This window comes from Symsagittifera roscoffensis, chromosome 2, assembly GCF_963678635.1.
Source record: "Symsagittifera roscoffensis chromosome 2, txSymRosc1.1, whole genome shotgun sequence".
Taxonomy (NCBI): Eukaryota; Metazoa; Xenacoelomorpha; order Acoela; family Convolutidae; genus Symsagittifera; species Symsagittifera roscoffensis.
Window position 1 is genome coordinate 37,708,281 of NC_087063.1, and position 18,200 is coordinate 37,726,480.

General features: G+C 32.6%; 1 protein-coding gene across 1 annotated transcript in view; it reads right to left on the reverse strand.

Moving 5' to 3' along the window:
* Nucleotides 1-530: 530 nt before the first annotated feature.
* The window catches only part of LOC134839829 (echinoderm microtubule-associated protein-like 2), a gene marked incomplete at its 3' end in the record, with an annotated part of 62,013 nt that continues 44,343 nt past the window's right edge, over nt 531-18,200 (reverse strand). The window contains 5 exon segments of the mRNA XM_063855452.1: nt 531-788; nt 985-1,079; nt 1,175-1,245; nt 3,367-3,510; nt 17,264-17,488. Of these exon segments, the coding sequence (XP_063711522.1) occupies nt 531-788; nt 985-1,079; nt 1,175-1,245; nt 3,367-3,510; nt 17,264-17,488 (793 nt within the window).

Below are 18,200 nucleotides of genomic sequence, written 5' to 3' on the forward strand. Positions count from 1 at the left end.
GTAAGCTACCAACCAATAAGGGGATCCAAACCAATTAAAAAGTTATTTGTGTTCCAAAATCGTGTTCCAAATGTCAATATCCGCAATCGAACTATACAAATGCGTATCCCTAATTCTTTATTATCACTTGACATCTCACTGTTCTACACCAAAATTTTTCTGAATTAAAACTATCTAACGTAACAAAAAATAGTCAAAATTCGATTTTTACGCGAAAATTTTATCATGAAGTAAAAATTATGACTTAAATACTGTTTAAATTGTATCTTAGCAAAACGCTCTGAACAATTTTTTCACTTCAAACCAAAATGTCGAACTAGTTCAGATTTTACAAGGCACGCTTGACAAGTTGAACGGGTCTTTTGCATGACGTCGGTGATATGAAAATTGTACAGGTGACTTACGCAAAATCAGCAGTACAAAACAGCAAGTGTGAAAATACGAGCTCGCCTGCCCATGAGAAGCATAAAAAGATTATCTGCAGTAATTGTGGCAAATCAGAGAGTAGTAGACTTTGCAACGACCCTTACAGTATTTAAGCGTAGAGTCTTGCGCCAATGTACGTATAATGTACTGGCCCTGTCTCTTTTGGACTGACCAGTCCAGTGTCTGGATGCCAGCAGTACTGCCACTGCCACTGCCAGTGCCGCCACCCCCGTCAATCTGTGCCGCTCCGCCCTTGAGGATCGCCAACTCCTGTGGGGGAGTCTTCTCGAAGTCACGGAAATCCTTCGAGCGGAAAATATAAGTGTTTCCGTCTTGGCTTCCTAGGGCCAGCGAACTGTAATCTGGGAAACATAAATCGGATCAACTTTTAGCTTTAAGAAAAGATGAAAGCCTGGAAACTGAACTTCTCTCTGTTTCAGGTACAAGAATTGCATGTTTTTTGTAACGCTGATAGATTTAAAACCAATATCGCTTTCAGTTCATAAATCGCTTTCAGATATCGCTTTCAGTGTTAAGCTGGAAAGCGAGAAGACTCACCTTTTGAGAATTTGATGCAGTTAATTTTTGCGTGAGCAACTTTCACTTTCACCTCGGGGCTAGATTGGTTGCTTTTCACTTTGACCAAGATCAAACTGAAACACAACCGGACATTGCAATAAATTTGAAATTAATGGAATGTTCAAGAATTATATTAAATTCAGTAAGGCGGGGATAAGGTAGCATTTACCTGCCATCTTTTGTTCCCATGGCAATTGTAGCGGCGTCATCGTGGATATCGATGCACGTTGGTGCAGTATTCTGAATAAGAACAGTTTCGTAAAAACATTTCAGGAACTCAATTCCAAACTTATGGTATACCCCAGACGCAGCAAGCTAGGTTTGCTAACTACTTTTGTCAGACATTCGAGAACAGTTTTCTCTTTGCTGATTTCATGAAACCTAAATACGGTTGTGGATCAGGAGTGGATTCAGGGGGGTGTACTCTCAGGGATTTTGCCCCTGACCAAGGATCCCTTTTTTGTGCGTTTTTATGTTTACCGTATTCGTTTTGGTCAGCAAGTCCTAAAAATGTTAATCAACTCAAAGAAAAAACAATTAAAACTAAAACAATTAAAAGTTTAAAAACTGAGAGAGAGAAAGGGGGCGCCAGAAAGTGGATCCTTTCAAAAAAATGTTCCATGAAAAAGCTTTGTTCCAAATTTGGTCCTAAGATTGTTCCAGAATAGTGTTCCCTAATATCAAAGTGATGATCCACCAAAAAAAAAACGTTGACAAAATTTTGAATTTTTTTGAAACTTTTTTTTCTCGAGAAATCCAACATATGCCCATTAAAGGATCAATTTTTTGGGGCCAGAGAAAAATATTTGACTTCTAAACTACCAGTTCAGAGTAAATCTGGTCACAACGTTGTGTAAGATGTCAAAAAAGTTTTTAAAAATTTATTAATGATTTAATGCTAACAAACAGGGTATCGATAGAATTTTATCACTTTTTTCAAACAGTGTATCGGTAGAATTTATTGCTTTTTTTGTCTGCACTCTAGCTTTAATTTAACGCGGGTTAGCTTAGTTAGAGCCATGGAAAAGTTTTTTCAATGGTTCTTCTTTCAGTCATTGCAAAGTTGTAACATCCGGACAAATTATCCGGACAAAACGAACAAACTTGAACTTTCAAACGCTGTTTTCTCAAATTGGGTTACGATTAGACAAAAAGTGAAGAGAACAAAAATAACTTAGTATTTTTTTCGTTTGCAATTTTGCCTCCCAAATTCTCAACCAAAAGTATACCCCAAAAATGGGAAATGGGTCATTTTGGCTTTTTTCAATTAATCAAGAATTATGCTGAAACAACTTTGTTAATGGATGAGAAATATATATCACAACAAGCCATTTACATAGCCCAACAAAGTTCTAGAAGATTTAAACCTCCAAAAACTTGTATAGGAGAAAATATTTTTGCTGAGTAGTCAAGAAATATCATTCTTACTACATAAAACCCAACATCTTGGCTTAAAAACTAATTTTAAAGAATTTACGCATATTTTCGGAGAACTCACAATTCTAGAACTTTTTTAGCTATGTAAGAGGCTTCTTGTGATATATATTTCTCATCAATTAACAAAGTAATTTCAAACGTAATTCATGATTAACTGAAAAAGCCAAAATGACCCATTTTTGGGGTATAATTTTGGTTGAGAACTTCGGAGAATAAAATGCACTATATTAGTTCTGGTGAAGTTCTAAGCAACTTTTGTTCTTTTCACTTTTTGTCTAATTTTAACCCATTTTGAGGAAAACACATTTGAAAAATCAAGTTTTGTTCATTTTGTCCGGATAATTTAAATCAGCACTGTACAATTGGATTACTTATCAAAAAATATCTATCAAAAATGTTTCTTCGCATATATTTTTTGAAGTACTTAAGAAGTTTGTGTTATTTTTTGGTTTTCTTGAGTGCATGAACTGTATTCCGTTTTGTTCAACAAGTTCAAGTGCACGAGTATGAAATCAAATAAAAGCAGATCTCTCTAAATCTTTTTCTCAACTTTCACGTTTTAAATGGACGTGGGATTTCATTGAGAATGTGCCAATTCAGCTCATTAACGCAGGTTAACGCAGGTTAGCGCCTTAGTACTTCAAATACAAAGTTAATTTACCTCAATTAATATATAGTTAAATTGAAATAGGACAGTTTCCGGGTGTTGCTATCAAAATTGATAGTGTAAAAAGGTAGCAAATGAGGAGGATTAACACAATCAATATCCTCCCCTTCTAAGTCTGACCTCCTAAATCTGATGCTTGTATCACATAAACTAAACCATGTTTCTTGCATTTAATTTGGAGCTTTTGTAATGAAAACAGAACTGAAAAATGCCTAGTCATTAATTTTGAACTATATAACCAAATGTGGAGTATTCACCTGCAGAGCATGTTTCCACACCAACTTTCTCTGTTCTGAATTGACCATTAGCACCATTCCATCATAGCCTGCAGTAATGAAATGGCCCCCCTGTAGGCCCCAATTGCGAAGAGATGCCAGACCCCTTATTTGCTCATAATGACCCTATAGGCATAACCATCCGTAAAACAAAACACGTATAAATAAAACAAGACTGCTCGTATCAGGGCAAAGCCCTGAATGTTCCGACTGCCTTTTAAGGTTTATGGAGCAGTAATAACATTAAAAATTCAATGAAATAAAACAAAATGAAAAAAAAATTATTTCTAAAATTTGAAATTTTTAAAATACAAATCATCCCCCCACGCCATATAAAGTACAAAAGGATAGATTTCGCTCTTTGTAACAAAACAATTATGGCAAATAAGCTTCTTTTAACCAATTTGGAACGATTTCTAAGACGGATTAACTCTCCGCTTACGCGTTAATAGCGCGAAACATTTCGCGCGTTAATTGTCCCAAATTGGCCAAAATGCCAATCTTTAAACCCCCGTAACTTTACGAAAAATGATCACAGGTAAAATATCTTTTCAAATTTGAGCTCAAGACAACAATACCTTTCGAATGATATAAAAAAATTCCGTCAAAAATGGCTAGTTAAAAAGTCGAAATTTGTCTGAAGAAAAAAAAACCCCACCCGGAGCACAAATATTCCGTTACTTTCGTATCGAAAGTCGGAACAACAACCATGTGTCACCCGCTCTGCTTCCTGCTGTAACAACTATTATAAGAGTTAATAGTAAAAAGTTTGTTCGTTTATCAGGGCAAAGCCCTGATAGTTTCAACTGCGCTTTAAACCCCAAAAAATTGATTACATAATAAAAATGAAACAAGACTGCTCGTATCAGGGCAAAGCCCTGAATGTTCCGACTGCCTTTTGAGGTTTTCATGAGCAGTAATAACAAAATGATAGAATGAAAATTTTTTTCTAAAACTTGAAATTTTTTTAATGAAAATCATCCCCCACACGCCATATAAAGTACAAAAAGATAGATTTCGCTCCTATTATTATATCAATTATGGCATATAAGCTTTCTTGAACCAATTTGGAACGATTTCTAAGGCGGTTTAAATCTCCGCTTACGCGTTAATAGCGCGAAATATATCGCTCGTTAATTGTTCCAAATTGGTCAAAATGGCAATCTTTAAACCCCCATAACTTTGCGAAAAAGGGTCACAGGTGAAATATCTTTTCAAATTTAAGCTCAGGACAACAATAGCTTTCGAATGATATTTCAAAAATCCGTCAAAAAAGGCTGGTTAAAAAGTCGAAATTTGTCTGAAGAAAAAAAAAACCACCCCGAGCACAAATATTCCGTTACTTTCGTATCGAAAGTCGGAACAAAAAATGAACGACCTATTTTTCACATTTAGCATCACGTATCGTATTCATAAGACAAAATTGCTGGCCTCAGTCCAATTTGGAATAGTTCAATTCTCGTCTGAAGCGTGTTATAAGAACGCAACACATAGCGCGTCAATTAACAGTCAAAACACCAATTTTCAAACCGTCATAATTCTACAAAAAACTGTCGAAATTATTTTTAAATTTAAGCGCCATCACGAGACCAAACTGTTTTTTTTTGTGAACTGTAAGCGAATTCCACAACAAGGACGCTCTCTTCGTTCTTCTATTCCAAATTGAACTGAGGCCAGCGATTTGGTCTTATCAATACGATACGAGACTCTAGGTGTGAAAAATACGTCGTTCATTTTTTTCATTTTTATTGTGTAATCATTTTTTTGGGGTTTAACTCAATTTTTTTCTAAAACTTGAAACAATAAATACAATTTTTATTGCTATGACTTTCAAGGAAAATGACGGAACATTTATGAGCAGGGACTTTTATTAATTTACTAATTTTCGTCTTTTTAGATAAATGTTTTTGACGAAAGTTTTTATACCATTTGATAGATATTGTTGTCCGAAACGTAAATATAAAAACATCAACTGTGATGTTTTTGGGAGTTTATGGTGTTTGAAAATTGCTACTTGGGTTAATTTGGGATGATTGACCCGCGATATTTTGCGATCTTATAACACGTTTAACATCATTTAAGTGGCGTTTAAATCATTTCATAGTAGTTTGAGACGAATCGATTGGTCTTTTTATTAGGAAAACAGACGCTAAATACATCTTTATGTACTTTACATAGCGTTTGGGGGATAAAAAGAAATAGGAAGAGGAAAGACTTTTTTACTATTTTTTTAAAAAAAAGTTATTTGATTGTTTTTCCGAACAAAAAGATTTCAATTGGCCTTAAAATAAATACAGTTTTCTGCCCCCTTACACGAGCAGTCTTGTTTTAGCTGTACACATTTTACGCGAAAAAATACACAAATTGCAATTCCGAAAAACTTACAAAAATTTACACCTATCACAAAAATTTGCTCCCCTTCAATTCCCTTTGCTGCCTTCACCCCACTGAACTCCCCCCCCCCCACCTGAACCTCCCCCCCACCTGAACACCCCTCGCCTGAACAACCCTCACCCCCACTTGAACCCACTTACCACTTAGTCTATGGAAAAATGCTTTCAATTGAATTGAGTTCAATGAGTTCAATTGAATTTCAAAGTTATTTTATAGTTGTTTTCGTATCGAAATTGGTATCTCTTCATAAAAAAAGGAAAAAAAAATGGTATGAAAAAAAATGCTAACCATACAATTTCCATATATGGAAATTGTTTAATTAGAATTTTTTTAAAACTTTTTTTTTGTGAAAAAAAAGCTTTGAGCAATCAATTCAACTGCTGGCAAAACATTTAAGCGTTTTTTGGGCTGCTACTACTGAAAGATTTGACTTTTTTTAATTTTTGTTTTCATTTTTTTGATGGCGACGACAAAAGTATTTTTGAAATTGCCCCCAAAAAATTTTTTGTGTTTTTTTTACAACCGCAAATTGATTTTCGAATTCAAACAAACATTTTTTGAAAAAAAAATTTTTCATGCAAAATTCAATTTTTTGTGTGTATAACGTAGTCCTGGAAATAGTAATATTGGATTCTTTTCCTTTTCTCTTCATAACTTTTTTCAAAAACGCTTAAAACTCCTCTTTCTTTTGTATGACATGTTTTTGTATGCCTTGATCAATGTCTGGTAATTTAATAATTCAAATTTTAGAAATAATCATCTTTGAAAATTATTGCCAAAATTTAAAAGTTCATTACTTTCGTTATATTATTTGTCTGAAGTTCACAAACAATATTGTATATCAGGCTGTTTCCAATGTATTTTTAATGCAAGACGGCGAAACCGTTGGGTACTACGTTTGAGTAATCAAGGTTTATGTCATTTGTGCTCGGTTACGAACACAACCAAAAAATTTTCAGAAACTAAAATAAAAAAAATCAATATTTTTGGTTTATGGAAGAAGTCAAAACATTAATAAGGAGCTCACTATAGACTTGGAAGAGTTAAAAATTGCTAGGAAAACTGAGTGAAAGCTGGAAAACTAAGATACTTTTCTGCATGGATAATGCTTTGACAAAACTAGGCTCTATAAACGTTATAAAATAGAAACCATTTTTTTAGAAAAAAAAGGGTAGTAATTTTTTTCAAATAATTGTGAGATAGGAATTTTTCCTACTAATTTCTTATTTTCTTTTTTCAGTTTATATTTTGAATTTTTCTTTCAACCAATTAAAAACTAGCATCATACAATTTTCATATATGAAAAAATACTAATCATAGACCTTTCATGCAATTTTCTGTACAAATGGAATTGTATGGAAAGTGTATGACTTTTTTTCCGTTAATGGAAATTGTATGACTAGTATTTTTGGTCAGCCCGGGAACCTTTTTATTCCCGGGTTGAACATCCTTCAAAAAAGTCTTAGAACTTCTCATAAGATTTGTAAGGAAACTTCACTATCTTACAACTTTTTTATAACTTTTTTCGCAAATTTAAAAAAAAATCGCCATGCGAATTGAATGTGCTTCTTTATGGTAAAAACCAAAAAACAGGTTTGATTTTTTTTTTCAAATTAGTGCATGTAAGAAGTTTTATATACCGGGTTTAATGTATGCATTTCTTAGTTATACGTAATTAGCGATTCCAAGATATTTTGGAGACAATAAGAGTTCAATTTTGACGAATCTTGTCATATAGCTTTGGACGTGTTATATGTTCAGGTAAACTTCAGGTGAATTTTTAGAAATCAGCAAAAGTTCCTCTGTAAAGTTCCTGAGACTTTCAGGAAACTCATGTAACAACAGAGCCTTTTTGCCTACGGGTTTTAGTCAATGTACTCTGTGACAGCTGAAAATTTTTAATTGGTTGAAAAAAAAATTCAAAATATAAACTGAAAAAAGAAAATAAGAAATTAGTAAGAAAAATTCCTATCTCACAATTATTTGAAAAAAATTACTACCCTTTTTTTTCTAATAAAATAGTTTCTATTTTATAACGTTTATAGAGCCTAGTTTTGTCAAAGCATTATCCATGCAGAAAAGTATCTTAGTTTTCCAGCTTTCACTCAGTTTTCCTAGCAATTTTTAACTCTTCCAAGTTTATAGTGAGCTCCTTATTAATGTTTTGACTTCTTCCATATGTATAGCGCACCCCCCTTCAAAATTATTGAGCAGCTGATTATGCAGGGAGTTCCCTAAAACCTTTCGATAAAGTCCTTAATCTCAAAGCTGGTAGGTTTGTTTTGAAAGAAAATCCCTGAAATTGGAAACTTTCCAAGTCACTAGCGGCTTCCCTTCCGGCAATGCAGAAAATTCGCGTATGCAGGTAGATATTTTCATCTTGACTGTTTGTAGGATTGAAATCATTAAATAGATCAGCAGCGTGGTTTTGGAGAGTAGAAAATGGTAAAAAAAATAGGGGTCATATGGTCAAAAATGGGATCTTTCTTATGTCCATAACAATTTTTCTACTAAATTTTTGCATCGCCTTGATATTTTTTTTGAAATTGATAGAATCCTTCATTGTCACAGAGATGGCGAGGAGTTTATCAAAAAAAAGAATGGAATTTCCAAAAAAAACAGTTTAGACTTTAAAAGTTGATACTTAAGACTTCAAAATTCATTAACGGTTTCTCTACCATAATTAGAAAAAAAACCGATACCAAAAAAGAGATCCACAAAAAACTGTTATTTCAACTGAACTCCTATTTTAGATTTGGCCGAGCAGTTGTTGAGAGAAGTGAAAAAACCTAAGTTCCCGAACTTTGAGAGAACCAAAAATAGGTTCCCGAAAAATATAGGCAGCAACACGGATCTAAACGAACTGATGACCCAATACTCTGAGAAGCATTGGGTGGACAAATCAATCAGCAATCCAGACGCGGACTAAAGGCAAACGAGGTGTTAGCTTAGATGTAAAAACTAGGTATTGACCACATTCCTATTGGCACCAAAGACAGTTGTTCATTTATTGTGTAAACCATTTATATTTAAGTATCCATTATATAAATTCATACTCTTTTCTAGCTAAATTATTAAACTATAACTATTGTCAAAAAAATTGATGAATTAAGGTGAGTTTTATAAGTTAGGCTAGATTACTAAGCAATCAACCAGCAATGAACGCTTGGTAAAACTGGTGCTGCCGCAGCAGAGAACTACTCCTTAAGAAATTCTTCTTCCAGCAAACTCGAAACAGCTTTTAAACTCAAAAAAATAATCATATTCGGATTGTGAGTATTTTTCAGATTAGTTTTTAACCTCAAAAAGCTAAAGACAATGGGTGTATTTCGATAGAAACAGAATTTAATTGTTCTTTTAATCGACAGACCTTCCTAGTAGGGTTCTTGTCAAACGTACAACCTACGCTAACAGTCACCCACGATTTTCCTCCATCTCGAGGATATATAGACGGCTTTCTAACTGACAATAGCTCATGATTTTTACTATTATCTTTTATTATATTAATTTTAAAAATTTCTGAAAGAGTCGTTCTCTGCCTAAATCCGTTAGTAGGATATACACTTTTTGTCCAATAATCCACTAAATACATGCCGGAACCTCAGTTTAAACTTTTTATCACTATAATTGGCCAAATCCTTTATTCAAACAAAGTGCTCAAAAACTTATTAAACATCTTCTTACTTTTCTCAAGGGGGTTAAGTGGTCCTATGTGCTATCTATGAGTACCCTAAATTGTATGAAAAATTGAACTCTTCATCTCTTATATGTCCAACAATCCTCATTTGTTGCACTTTATTCTAATCCTTCATCATTTGTCGAGGCTTATCCTCAATTTTCCTCAAACTAATTTTTTCTTACTCACCTTACGTAATTTACAACTAACTCATTCATCAGTAAAGCTACCAATTATTGAAACTAAGGGAGGAAAAACAAAAAACGAAGTAGGAAGGAACAGATTTGGGTGTTTTTCATTCAGTCATTGGTTTTATGACGCTTTGGATATACAACGAATAAAAAAACGTACTAAAACCAATGTTAAACGTTAACCACATAGAACCAAACACCAAGTTTTAGTTTCAGCACAAAAATATTACGTTTCACAACAAAAACTAAACCTAAAACATTAACTCATCAATTTTATAATCATAAATAAGTTTTTATATAATAGCCTAAGCACTAAAAAATTGATTTTTACCTGCCAAAAATTTAGGTTTCAGTCTAGGTTTCAGTTATAGAACCAAATGTTTCAGTTAAAGTAAAATTAGATTCCGGTCAAAATTTTAAGTTTCTGAAAACGGATTCGGGTAAAAAGCAAAAGTTTGACTAGTAAAAACCAAATTTGGATGCCAGAAGTCAAAAACTTGATCTTAATTGCTAACTTGTTAGTTTCAAGTTTCAGAACACAAAAACTTAATTTTCGGTCTCAAACTGAGCTCCGAACGTGGAATTTTGATTATTTAGAGAAAACTAACGGTTTCAAAAGCAACCAAACCGATTTCAGAACTTGGTTCCTAAGGTTGAAACGTATGTTTCAGAACTGGTGTTTTTGGTTTCAGACACAAAATTATTGCGTTCCAAGCCAAACTTTTGTGAAATATAGATAGATAATAGGAATCCTCAATGCACTTAGCATTTTTTAAACTCAAAAAAATTCCAGAAGGTGTTAGTTTGATCCCTCAAACTTATAGTTTCAGCCAATTAAAACCAATGTTTCAAGCTGAAATTCTCATCTTTTTGTTAATTTTATTGCTGGAATAGACATACAAAAGAGATATCAACCTAGATTTTTAATTTCAAAACCAAATGATCATACCATCGTTTCAGTTCTAAAATTCATAGTTTCAGCCTAAAAAACATAGATTTCATCAAATAAAGTTGTAATTTTGATGTTACAAACCTGTTCATAAGTCTATTTTACACTAGACCAGCTCTCAAAAACCGATTTTTTAATGAATAGAGTTTGAAAGAGTTTAAGGATTTTTGGTTTGAGATTTCAAAAACTAGATTTAAGATATCGAAAGATTAGTTTTTCCCAAAATTTTTTGCACGATAAACATTAAACAAGGTATACTAAAGCCTTTGGTCAACGCTAATATAGAAAAATTCAATTTCAGTGACTATAGTTTTAGGTTTCAAATTATAGTTCCAGTCAACAAAAAGTTTTTAAGTCAGTGACAACCTCAAAAAAATATGTTTATATTGCTAATCACAACAAAGGCATCATAAAATTTCACATAAACAAAGTTTCAGGTTTCAGCTAGGGTTTCAGCCCACAAAAATTTAAAAAATTCAAAGAAAACTTAAAACAATAATCAAACAAGTTTATATATATATATTTTTAATCCATTATTATTAAACTTTGATGATGATCAAAAATCTTAAAAAGCAATCAATAGTTTGATACACACTGAACGAATAATTAACTTTGAATAAAAAAAATATATTCATCATCAAAAAATAATGTCAACACATTCTAAAATTGACGTCAACACAAAAAATTTAAAACTCAAATAAGAAAACAAACTCTCAAATTAGAAAACAAACATCATATGCTAGATCACTAACACTGAAAAAGATCATTTTAGTCTTCTATCAGAACAACTTAACGACAAAAAACACGAACTATACGCTCTTTTGTGACGATACACTTCAGCAAAAAACAATACTTCAGCAAATAAAAAATACCAAATTATTTAAATTATTTACTTATACGAGAACGATTATTTGTGTCCTCTCTAATCGCTTTTAATATCATCTTATACCCAAACACAGACTAAAAAAAAGTTAACACTTATTATAAAAAACTAAAGATAATTTCCGTAATAAAATCTGATGTATCGAAAATTATTAGTAAGAATTTTATTCAGATTCAGGACTCATTTTACGTAAAAAGTAGTAATTTTATTAGTTGTTAGATTATCTAAAACTAAACTAATGTCTTCAAAATGGTGTAATTTGCTATGACCAAGTGTTATCGATAATATAACAGCATTCAATTTTAAACTAAAATTAAAAAGATATTTATCTTATATGGTGTATTACCAACATCCAAAGGATCAAGTCACAAACTTATCCAAACATCATCACAAAATTATTTACGAATTAACTATTCTTTCCTGCAGCAAAACCCCAGACATCGGAAAAAATTCAACCGACCCCATAGCATTAATATTACGTCTAACAAAAATTATACTCATCAAACACATTAAACCTCACAAAAATATTTCACAAACTTATTTCAATCCTTATAATTGATCAGTACACAACACATCCAAACCTTTTTAAATTATTTGCAAACATTTAAATGGATTTAAATAGAAATGGCAAACGTAGTAGCAAATCCAGATTTTGCTCTCGAAAAGCTTACCGGCTTAGATCCAAACAAAGATGCTAGAGATTTTCTTGGTTTATTATAGAAAAAGATAGCTTTTTCCCTAGGGACTAGACCAGCAGGCCCAGGTGTTGATCAGGTCGAATATGAAAACAGACAAAAAGCTTTTGTTTGGTTCAATAGTAAGAGGTCCGGCCGCTCAAGGTTATCACGAATAAAAGTATAGAAGATAAATACATACAGAAAACATAAAAAAAGATAACCTGAGGATTTTTTCAAAAACAACATAAATAGATTAAGCACACCAGAAAAACGTCGATGGCTCAATCGGATTTTTAATGATGATCAAAGTACAGCAAAGAAAATGGAATTATTTGTACGAGGCTTAAGCTCCCCCGGCTTATATCAAATGGCACATCAATTCGTAAATGAGAATCCGCTCGCAACTTGGCAACAATTAAAAGATCACCTAGCTACAAAAGACTTAAGTTTTGCAGTAAGTAGTGAGTTTATATTGATGATGAACATATAAACAAACAAAATAATCCAAGGTTTTGCAAAAGGTGTTGCATGTCAGACCATGCGATAAGTCATTGCTTTAAATATGAAAATCAACAGGAGCAAAATTAAGCATCACTTCAAATAAGAGAGAAATCAAATAAGAGAGAATACCGAACTATAGCTGTAAGTCAAGAGTAAACAACAATCTCAATGATATGAAACCCCAACCAGAAATCAGGTATATCTCAAACTGCTATGAAAGTTTTTAATCGCGTGACAGGCCGAATAATAAAAAAAACCTTTCAACGGCAATAAATTTTATCTTTCACCTTACCAGATCCACAATTTACTGTTACTGAAACTCCAGGATACTATACCGATAAAGAGTGTGAACTTGTTAATTCACACTAGAACCAAATAAACAATTGTAGATTAATTTATACCAATATCCCGTCGGATACAGAAATGAAAAAAAAACGGTCATAAAACCCAACTTTTACTAGGCACTGGAGCAACATGATCACTCATTTCTTTTGCCAACAGTTATGAATAATATTGTTAGATACAGCCTCTGCAGCTGAACAAAATTAGATCAAAAATAATTATAAGCGAAGGTCTAATAGGCCAAACGTTTAATAAAATAGAAATGAAATAGAATTTTTTTCCTGTTTAAAAACAGGTCTTTTTGTATATTTTTATTAAAACTTTTATAATGTCAAGGTTTGTGCAGTTTACCTTACGTTTTGTATAGTGAACGAAAAAGTTATTTTATTCTTAGTGCAAAACTTTAGTATGAGTGTTTTTTTTTATTGGATGTCACTAATCAAGCAATTTCTTGCGTGCTTTTGTTAGTGTTTTCTATTCAAGCAATTGCGAAAATTATAAGGCTCACTGAAGAGAAAACTTTTACAACGAAAAATATTTTTTTAAACAATACAAAACTTAAGACATTGAATGGCGGTTCTGCATGACACCCAAAAGGTTATGCCAAAATGCGTAGTCACGGGTCACAGATTAAACACTTTACCGAGATCAAAAACAGCCAAGTATGCCAAAATTCTTGGAACATCTTCCAAATCTAATAAAGATAGATTGATCAGAACCCAAAGGCTGAGAGAAAAAAAACTTTTCGAGTTCATTATATTTTTTATATAGTTTTACGAGTATATAATATTTTCAATTTCAGGCGGTTTTGTCATTGAAAATATCTTATTACACTTAAGGGAACGTAAAATTACCCTTCGTACAAAAACGAGATTTCAAAGAATGAAACCTTTGATGAAAGAACTAGCAATTGTAAAATTGTATCAATTTTATTCTGCGAAGATAATAGCTCCATCGGAATTCTATTAAGGCCCAAGTAGGGACCGATTAAATTAATTATTTGCTTCGTAGTTTTCAACTGACGAAATGCAAACTAGAAGAAATTCATCAAAAAGGGAGATATCACCTCTTTTCTTCTCAACACATTGAGTACAACTTCTACCAATTTTCATTGTCATAAAATAGGCAAAAAAATTTTTCGACCCGACCTGCCGCAGATTTATGTCAGCATTTAATGATGGCTTTATGCAGCCTTTTAAAACTCATGGTACCATATTATTTCAACGCAAATGATTGCTCGTGGCTGTATGCAGTCTTTGAGACTCTTATGATTCGCTCCTCAAAATTTTGGCCAAATTAGCATTTGGGTAGTTTAAAATTCACTACACGCAGTCGTTTAAATCCTTCATTACAAAAGATTTTCAGAAGCTATAATTTGAAAGTTGGACCGCAACCTTATTATGATTTTTACATCAAGTTTTACATCGTCGAGATGAGGACAAACTTTTTTTCGTAAAACTGTGAACCTGGATTAGTGCAGAAGATTACAACCAAAGAGAAACAATCCACTTATCTTATTGAACCTTATACGTAATCGTTTTAAACTTTTTTTCTCTTCGATATTTCATTTTGACTTAATTCTAACTCAAATCTCTTGTATTGCTTATCAAATATGAAATAAAACTTACTAGTTATGACAAAAAAGTTGTCAAATCAAAAATAATTATTGTATTCTTGCTCTACAATTATTACATTTTTCTATTCCTTCAAATTTGCATCTTGTAAACCCCAACCAAAAGTGTATAGCTATAGGATTTTTATAATTATATTATAATCAGTATGAAACTGAGAAGTTAATAATATTTTTCCACTTTTCTTACTGGTGAGTTTGCGTGCAACACACAGAAAACTAATATTTGATTTGATCAGGACACAAAAGTCAACCATGGTTAGCCTGTGTAGGACACAAAATTTCCACATAATCGTTTTCTGTAATAAACGAAAAATGAAACTGTGTCAGGATATTTGACAACAGAAATTGAACCGTTTCTGAACTATAAGCTGTCAGTTGAAATACATAAAATCACAATCAGAATCAGGAGAAGCTAGCATGGTGTCACTGCAGTTTTGACAAGCAAAACCTAATCTATCAACTCGGAACACAATTGCAGCCTGGATTCGATGATGATGAGAACTACCAAAATCAAGACAGCGAGTAGCAAATGAGTGAAATCGCCAATGACATCAATGACAAGAATGACGAAGGAAAAGCTCTAAAAAGATTTGAAAGGAAACAAATTAAACAAACTATTTCTTTTTAACGATTTGATTCCATCTTAAAGTATAATGTTATTCTCAAATTTTTAACCTAAGCCTATTTCACGAACTATAAACATAATTTGTTACCAATGTAAGTGCAAGTATCGAACAACTATCTATCTAGAAAAAGGGGGAATTGTAGTATTACAATCACCACACGGAGATAAAAGACTATTTTTTCAAATTGTTTACGTAAGATTAGAATGGACTCCTTTCCACTTTTAGTTTGTCAACCCTTCAATTACTTTTTTATTCTTTCAAGGTGGTTGAGTTCCTTTTAAACTATTCAAATTTTTTCAATGACTTTTTTCGGATATCAAAAAAAAGTGTGTCGCCATATAAGCTGACCGGTTAGAATGTTCTGCTTTGATAAAGAGACATTAGGGCAATAAGCACCCGGTTTTTTGGAGCCTAACAAAGACACAAAAAAATAGAAAAACTGCAAATCAGAGATGGAATGATTAATAGCTTTTTAATATTAAAAACTTCAAAGAAAAACTTTGAAGCTACTGAAAACTTTCCAAAGACCCTGAGGATGAAGCATATTCGATGAAACAAAGTCTATGAAGATTATAATTAGACAAAAAGTAATATGAAGCTTTCTTGTCTTTAAATTGAACCTGTCTAAAATCTTTATAATTTTTTTATTTCATTCTCATGACCATTCACTCGGTCGAGTTAAATTTTTTAGGAATGTTTTTTTTCTTTCTTTTGACTCTTTTTATTTTATAATTTTATTAAGATACGATCTTAGAATTTTTATAAGTTGACGAAAAACAAAAGCAGCAACACAGATCTAAGCGACCTGATGACCCAATACTCTAAGAAGCCTTCGGTGGACAAATCAATCAGCAATCTAGACGCGGACTATAGGCAAACGAAGTGTTAGTTTAGATATAAAAACTAGGTATTGACCCCATCCATATTGATACTAAAGACAGTTGTTCATTAATAGTGTAAATCATTTATATTTAACTATCCAATATATAAATTTATACTCTTTTCTAACTAATTTTTTTAAACTATAATTATTGTCAAGAAATTTGATGAATTAAGGTGAGACTTATAACTTAGTCTTGATTACTAAGCAGTCAACCAGCAATGATTGCTTAGTAAATATTCATTTTCAGGGAATAAGAAAAAATTTCCGAAAATGTTTAAATACATCAGCTAATTGTTATTTCTAAGGCCCGAAACGGTGTTTCAACAAAAAATTAAGACGTAGCTGCTTTTGCAGGTAAGATCGTTTTATTCTTTCGCTGGATCTTTAACCTCAGATTTTGCGTTTTGGATCGTTTTTGAGAAAATAAAAAAAAAACAATTACGTTTATTTTTTTTTGGAAAAAAATGGTTATCCTACAATTTCCCTATATGAAAATTGTATGATAACCATTTTTTCATGAAAGGCAAGATTTTCAGAATTTTGTTAAAACTTGTTGTTAATCAATTTTAAATTATTTAAGAGTACTTTTGCTCAGTCTAAAACACATTGCTCATCAAAAACGAAAAGGTACTTTGAAGCTAAGAAAATGGTTATCATGCAATTTCCATATATGAAAATTATGATAACCATTTTTTCATAAAAGGCAAGATGTTCAATTACGCTCAAAATCTTGCTTCAAAATGAGCGGTTTGAGCGGTTTTTGAACGGTTTATCTAATAAACGCTCAAAAACCACGCAAGATTTGAGCGGTTTTTGAGCGGTTTTTCTAGATAAACCACTCAAAAACCGCTCAAATCTTGCGCGATTTTTGAGCGTTTTTTTAGATAAACCGCTCAAAACCGTTCAAATCTTGCGCAGTTTTTGAGCGGTTTTTTAGATGAACCGTTCAAAAACCGCTCAACCCGCTCATTTTGAAGCAAGATTTTGAGCGTAATTGTCTAAAAAATCGCTCAAACCGCTCAAATCTTGCTTCAAATTAGGTGAAAAAACTCGACTCGGGTGTCGAAGAGGAACTTAAGTAAGAAGTTTCAAATGCCGAATGGAAAGAAATTGAATAGATCCACCTGTGTGATAACAGTCCACTCCACGTGCAAACTAGACGAAGACTTGACAGTCGCCGCCTCCACTTCTTCTTTGCTGCTGCTGTTGTCACCCTCGGAAAAGGACGGGTCTTGCGTGGCCATCGGAACAACTACTTTTGTAGACAGAATAGAGTTAGCAGTTGATCCCACAAACAATTGGTTGTCCGAGAGTGCCACCATTCTACACGTGCCGTGGTTCTCCGGAACCTTATTAAAACACAGAAAAATTATAGTCAAAATTACCCGCGATAACATACCGAACTACCTATTTTACATCTATTCTCTTAATTGTGGTCGTGGTAGCGCTGTTAGGCTAGAAATCATGTGGTCGCCCAGTGATTGCCTAACGAGGTTGAAAACAAATTTACGCAACTGAAAATGAGATATTGGATTGGTCAGAACGTAATCAAGTGATTGAAAAGGTAGTCTGATTTGTTTACAACTTGAGTTTACTTTTTAATTTCTGAAACAATTCATTGAAGAAGCGCAGTTAGTGAAAAGAAGCACAGTTAGTTATGGAATGAAACTCCTTAAGTGCAGTGCTGATTTAAATTATCCGGACAAAACGAGCAAAACTTGAAGTTTCAAACGCGTTTTTCTCAAAAAGGGTTAACATTAGACAAAAAGTGAAAGGAACAAAAGTTGCTTAGAACTTCACCAGAACTAATATAGTGCAATTTATTCTCCGAAGTTCTCAACCAAAATTAAACCCCAAAAATGGGTCATTTTGGCTTTTTCAATTAACCATGAATTACGTTTGAAACTATATTAATAATTGATGAGAAAAACAACACAAGAAGTCTCTTACATAGCCCAAAAAAGTTTTAGAACTGCGAACTCTCCAAAAATGTGCGTAAAATCTTTAAAATTGGTTTTTAAACAAAGATGTTGGGTTTTATATAGTAAAAATCACATTTCT